The sequence below is a fragment of the Ascaphus truei genome, chromosome 9 (genome assembly GCF_040206685.1).
Source record: "Ascaphus truei isolate aAscTru1 chromosome 9, aAscTru1.hap1, whole genome shotgun sequence".
Lineage (NCBI taxonomy): Eukaryota > Metazoa > Chordata > Amphibia > Anura > Ascaphidae > Ascaphus > Ascaphus truei.
The window spans coordinates 32,938,135-32,945,128 of NC_134491.1; the positions used below are offsets into that span (position 1 = coordinate 32,938,135).

At 44.4% G+C, this 6,994-nt stretch overlaps 1 protein-coding gene across 4 annotated transcripts in view; it reads left to right on the top strand.

The window, feature by feature from the left end:
• MIA2 (MIA SH3 domain ER export factor 2) overlaps positions 1-5,131 on the top strand; it is a 60,412-nt gene extending 55,281 nt beyond the window's left edge. For all 4 annotated transcript variants that reach the window (XM_075614334.1, XM_075614336.1, XM_075614337.1 and 1 more), the window contains 4 exons: positions 152-286; positions 3,299-3,366; positions 3,458-3,686; positions 4,564-5,131. In XM_075614334.1, coding sequence (XP_075470449.1) covers positions 152-286; positions 3,299-3,366; positions 3,458-3,686; positions 4,564-4,727 — 596 coding nt within the window. In that variant the 3' untranslated portion in view covers positions 4,728-5,131. The remainder of the gene's footprint in view (positions 1-151; positions 287-3,298; positions 3,367-3,457; positions 3,687-4,563) is intronic.
• The last annotated feature ends 1,863 nt before the right edge of the window (positions 5,132-6,994 follow it).

The window sequence follows — 6,994 nt, forward strand, 5'->3', positions numbered from 1 at the left end:
TGTTTCCCTAGGTATGCTAAACACAGCACTAAGAAGCTGTAGTGATCAACATTTTAAAATCGGGAACCTCCATTGCTTGACACGGAGCATTATCAGATAAAATATTTGCAGTATTCAGTGCTTCTGTGACACAGTATTTTTGCTTTATTAGGCTTGCTTTACACAGAGCCACCGTTTCCACCACGAAGACCAGAACGATTTTATCACTACCCTGCCCCATCTGGAAGATTCTCGGGCCCAGCAGAACTTACTAGAAACCATGGCAAGCCTTTTATGGACACAGCAGGTAAGTTATCTGTATTTAGTTGCTTTGTTTATACTATAGATTAGTGATCTGTACGCAAGCTCCTTCCAGAGTTGGACATGCACCGTGGTTAAGCTACAATTGTGTATGGACCAGCTGTTTATTATGGAGCGGAATGAGTATTCTATATATTGCAAGAGCACAAAATGTATATCGGTTTATCTGCCTTCCTATATATAAGAAGCAAAACAACACACTCAGTTTGTTTATACATTAAGAATATTACATTGGCAATGCGACCTGCAATAAATTTCTTTGTACCTGTTGAACACTACTTCTGAGGCTTTCTGTTCTGTAATCTTTTGATAGAAGGACTCTGACTGGTCTCCTTTATTTGAGGAAGTTTGTGTGGGTACAAAAGGGAAGGGGGACAGTTATACTGTATGCAATACACACAGCCATAGTTCAGCGCATAGTCCACATTACATAATACACAAGGGTTGCACAAACTTGGGGGCGCGAGATTGTCTACTGGGGGTGCAGGGTTTACAGAGGCCCCATGCACTTCCCGAAGGCACTTAAATTAAGTGCCGGGAAGCAGCGAAGGCCTCTAAATTGCACTTACCTTGCTTCTGGAGACGCGTCGACATGGCAACGCGGCGGCAAATGATAACGGAAGGTTGTAATACACCATAGATTTAAGGCCTATGTATATATTCATATACACAAGTCGGGGTGGAGACGGAAAAAGAAAGGGATGGGGGGGGGGTGGTGTTGTGAAAGAGACGTACCTCCTCTTTGCGGCTTGCCTAATACTCCGATAGCAGAATTCATCCGTACCTCTACTCTCTACGTATTGTTGGCCATAACAAGGCTAGATAGACTAGTATACAACTTTGTACCCCTGTCCTTTGCCAGCCATGCTCCCTTACCCCATACTTGAATTTATGGGACTTTTCCTGTAGATATGCAGTAATCCTCTCCATTGTAAGTATACTATACTGCGTTTAATGACCGCTAGTTTTGAAATTAGCTGCTTGCTCCAACAAACAGCATCTAGCAACCAAGAGCATAAGTGGCATTCATTTATAGTGGTGTTTAGGCATTTGGAGGGGGGCGGGGGGTCTGGGATGACAGTAGTTACGGTCAGGGAGTGGATGAGATTAAAAAACTGTCACCACAAGGGAGACGGGACTGGGAAAGACCACCAAATAGTGGCGAGGGAGCCACTTTGGCCACATCTCCAAAAACACAAAGGAGAGATGGTGCTATATCACATGCATCTGGCCCGTAACATCAGGTTATATGCATTCTCCTTTATAAATGGGCATATTCAGCTCTTTGCCATGGTTTTGCATATATCAGACCAGTCATCCATGTCCAAAAGATCCCCTAACTCAGCCTCCCACTTCTTAAACTTAACATTTCCACTGATTGTGTAGAAATGAATTATGTGGGTATTAAGTGGAACGCAAGACACCTACAATAACCATGACAGCCTTTTTTAAATTAATTTTAATATGTAGCCACTTGAAAGTTCAAGGTACAGTACCTTTTAATATTCACCAAGGACTCTCTGATTGCATTTACCTTCTAACACGAGTAAGGCTGCGCTTATAGTGACGGCGACAGCGACATCGCTTCAAAACAAATGCATTGAATCTGTAGCATGCGCTTATAGTAGGGTCGACAAAGAGACATGAATCTCTGTAGTCAGTAGAATTTTATTTTTACAGACGGTCTCCTCATGTGACAGGCTGTAACCAATCAGATAGCTTCTGATCTGATGAAGGGAGAGAGAGGGGTGTGTGTGTGTGGGGAGGGGGGGAGGGGAGGATTGTGTGTGTATGTGTGTGTGAGATCAGGGCCGCCAACAGAAATCATGGGGCCCAAGACAAATGAAAGGAGCAGAACCCCCTCCCCCCCAAACCATAGCACACCTACCACTGAAATATTTTTTTCGCGCGTAACTTTTACTTAAACCCCCAATACATCTACAAATATACCCCACTCCCCCCGCCCCCAATACATCTACAAATATACCCCACTCCCCCCGCCCCCAATACATCTACAAATATACCCCACTCCCCCCGCCCCCAATACATCTACAAATATACCCCACTCCCCCCGCCCCCAATACATCTACAAATATACCCCACTCCCTCCCCCCCAATACATCTACAAATATACCCCACTCCCCCCGCGCCCAATACATCTACAAATATACCCCACTCCCTCCCCCCCAATACATCTACAAATATACCGCACTCCCCCCCCCCCAATACATCTACAAATATACCCCACTCCCCTCCCCAATACATCTACAAATATACCCCACTCCCCCCCCAATACATCTACAAATATACCCCACACCCCCACAATACATCTACAAATATACCCCACTCCCCCCCCAATACATTATACAAATCAGGCTTGCCTTGGGGATTATCACAGGTCGGGCCGGTGGCTGCAGGGGGAGGGCAGTGTGGTGGTGGGGAAGTTGCTGGCGATTGGGGGGTGGCAGGGGCCCAGCGGCTGGCGGAACTGCGGGGGGCCGGTGGGTGGCGGTAGCCCGGCAGCTGGAGGGACTGCGGTGGCAGGGGCCCAGCTGCAGGTCACAGCAGTTGCTGCCGGCCCTGCCCCGCTGCAGGCACCTCTCTCAGTCCCACAATGGCTGCTCGTGTGTGCGCCGGGCCTCCCTCTCACGCCGGCGAGGCGGAAGCTTAGCCCAGCTATATGAACAACTTTAAAATAGTAAATTCTCCCATAATTTAAAGTAAAAGTACCGTAAATTCAGCATACAAACAGAAATTACAACTCCCCTCCATTTCAACCTTCCCCCTTGCCCCCACCCCTCTGCCTTTTGTCACTCCCCTTGTAGCTAGAGACATCTCCCAAACTCAAATTACAACTTTCGCTTGGGCTACGGAGACGGGAGACGTCATCCGTAGCCGGCACTATAAGCGCAGCCTAAGAGGGGCTGTAGATTTATCCACATTCAGATTAATAAAGCAGCTAGAAGAAAACTTTCCCCCCCCTTTGTTTTCATTCTAGATGGACGATCATCCCCAGAATATAAAGCCCGATCAAATACAAGCATGGATGGATCGGAAACAAATGATGTACGTAGCTGGCCCACAAATATCAGCAAAGTAATGCATTTGGTGTAGCACAACATATGTTAACCGGACAGTGGGTTATCTTCTCTTGCAGAATTCTTACATTGTATCTACTCAGCCTCCTCAGAAAGAGGGTGAAGGCATCGATGTACCACCTGTAGGCTATACAGCTCACCGGCTTCCTCATCCAATGAGGATGCCGCTGCTACCAATGGACCCTAGGGGACCTTATTTTAGAAGACCCTTTCCTTTTCCACCACCTCCAATGGAGATGTATGGACCTCCAATATATCCTGGTATCCTTCCACCTCACAACATTACAAGTAAGAAAAGGTTTTATTTTAGGGCAGAAACAAAATACACAGACAGAATGTATGGATAAAAGCAGAATATTGTTCACACAATATGATTGTTAAAGTCTCTAAGCATTAGGTTTTGCAGAACACCCAAATATTTTTGGAAGAACAAACTATTTCAGTGCTTATATGCTGCTAAAGAGAGGAAAGAGTTAAACATGTATCTGAGTAGGCAGGCTGCTTATAATTTTGAGGAACCAATTGTCTAGAAAAAGGAGACTTGGTTGTAGCATTTTGGGTTTAACGTCGCATTCCTGATTGCTTAAACAAGAATTATTTATTTTAAAGATGTCCCTGCTCCTCTCTAAAGATCATGATCTCATTATTAAAGGTGCAATTACGCCAAAAACATAATGCTAAATATGAATGACTAAAAATGTACACGTTGCAAAGCTGGCAAAATCGGCAACCAGTTTTTTTTGCCATAGAGCAATTTGCACCCCAACATTTGGAAGTAATACATTTTTCTGTGAGTGTCACCCATTAGAAAATGTATCTGATAAAACAACAAAATACCTATGATAGAACAGTTTGTAAAATATTCACTGGAACTTCATAAAGTGAACTGGGCCCGGTTCTCACATCTGTCAACCATCAGATTTGTTTTATATTTCTGCCCAGAATCCACATTGAACCAAAACCATAATTGCGTATGGAGCAAGTGCCAGCCATCTTGTTCCATACTAAGAAATGTTAGCTACTTTGAGTGATCATCATAAAAGGTTGAGTCATTGCCAGATTATATTAATAAAACCTAAGAACCTTTTTAAATGTACTTCATTTAATTTTCAGCTTCTTTGGCAATGTCATCTATGAAACTAAAGTGTAGTTTGTTTTACAATAGTGAGAAGCCCAGGACCACCTCAGCATTACCCTCCTTTTCCGATGCATGGGGACACATTTTTTCCTCCACAACGATTAAGGTCACCGGCACCCAGAAATGAGCAACCCTCTGAACCAGTTCCTCCTCCTACTAGTGAAACATCTGACAACCAACCCAAGACTTAATGTCACATCATTAACCAACACTTTGGGAAAAAGACAGATGGGATTTTTTTTTTTAATGCAGCTGCTTTACTTGAATAACAAAAAAAATATATATAAATATACTTTTGGTTCAGACTGAATTCATGTAGAATATTTTTTTTAGCATAGTGATTTGTACAAAATGCTAATTTAACAGACTATTGTGAATAATTGATATGTACATTTGGGTTTCTGATGCGTGTCATTTTTATCTTATTTGATCACATTGTCAACCAAAGGTAAAAAATTAAACAAGCTGTTTTTATAAAAACGGTCAAGTCTTACTTACAAGGTTGGCTCCATGCGTATGAATCAGTCAGTCTGGCTTTGGAAGATGAATAAATAGTGCATCAGCAGTTAATAAAATCCAGCTATAATTTCAAGAAGTTCGTTTATTTTGCAGATGAACATACATTTTCTTTAGATCCTTAGTTGCACATGTTTACGGTTGGTATTTCTAGCATTACCTTCATGTATAGAGCAGACCATATACCATAGGTATATGGTTTCAAAGTAAAAAAAAACTACCTTTTTGAGAGAGGCGATTCCAAACCTGGAGGTTGAGCATCGGTTTCCTGGAACGTTGACCAAATTTCACTAACCGTTGTCGCCTAAAACAGCAAAGTAACCCTCCCCTTATATAGATTTTATTTTTATTTTTTAAGTGTACCTGAACCAGGGGCCGGTGTTTGCATCTGGGAATCATACAGGGTGTCAATAAATGATTCACCCAATTATAAGCCTTAATAAATCATTATTATAGGAGCTATCTTAAAATAGTTTGCGGTAATTAATAACTCAAGACTTTTTTTCCCTTTATTTCGCAGACCATCTATGCTTAATGTTTGGAACAATATCAAGGGCTCAAGGACCACCAACAGGTCACGTTAAGGATATCCCTGCTTCAGCACAGGTGGCTCAATCAGTGGCTGTAAATGACAACCACCTATGCTGAAGCAAGTATATCCTTAACCTGACCTGTTGGTGGCCCTTGATTGGAGTTGGCCACCCTTGGCTTAAATATACAATACCTGCTGCTACGATTAAAATTAACAAGTTGCAGTGACACATTTAAGAAGTTAAAACTAATATATGCCTTAGAAACGTACAAGTATTTTTAAACTCCAAACCTTTCCAAGAAACCTTTAATAGGTAAACCCTAACCTGGCAGTTTAACTGCCCACACTTCTGGCATAAGAAAATCGGTGCTACTGGGTCATTTCAAACATCGTGTAGTTTAATATCCAATTATGGATGCTGGACACTGAGCATATATATCTTCGGCAACAACAATCAGCAAACACACATAGGTCTCTTGTAGTACATAACTATACCTTTGTGAGACAGCCTGCTGAGACCGGGAGTTCTGGGTACCCAAGCTTCTGTCTCAGTGGTGTAGTTCAGCATCTCCAGCAAATGTTGTCCCGATGCTTGGACGGTAATCAGACAAGTAGAGGTTTCTCACCGGGATAGCACTTCAGTGAAAACGTGGAGACCAGGTTCAGTAAAAACAGGTTACCATTTGCCTGGGGCATGTGCATTTTAGCCGCAGGCAACCCATCACTCACCAATATTCTCCTTACACTATCTGTGTAGCATAGGAAGAATTGAGCATAGAACAGAGCGCCTGCATGCGCAGGTTAAGAGGAGCTTTGTGTGGCTGAGGCCTCATCCAATAGGAGTGTGGGAGGGGCGGGGCACCATCAGGCAGAAACCACTAGCAGCGTTGCGGGGGTGTGGCGGCAGGTGACAGATGACGCGTGCTGGTGATGGCATTGCGGGACCGGCGGAGGCAGCGACTGGAGCAGGTACCAGAGGAAGGGGACACTGATGCACACCGCTGACAGTTGTGCCTGACCTCAGCTGTCTCGGCTCCGCCAGCTCTGTGACCGGCAGCCGGGCCTCAGATTTGCATCTCAGATTGTTTCAGGTAAGCTGAGATGCAAGGGGGAGAGGGTGTGTAAGTGGGAGTGTGTGTCTGCTGTAAGTGTGGGTGCACTGGTAAGGGGAGAGGGAGTAGCGAGGAGGAGAGGATGGAGGGGAGAAGAGGATGGACGGAGGGGGGAGGATAGATGGATGAATGTGAGAGGATGGAGGGGAGGAGAGGGTATGGAGGGAAGAGAGGATGGATGGGAGAGGGAGGTGAGAGGATGGATGGGAAAGGGAGGTGAGAGGATGGATGGGAGAGGGAGGGGAGAAGAGGGAGGATAGAGGAGAGGTGAGGATGGAGGCGAGAGGATGGGGGTGGG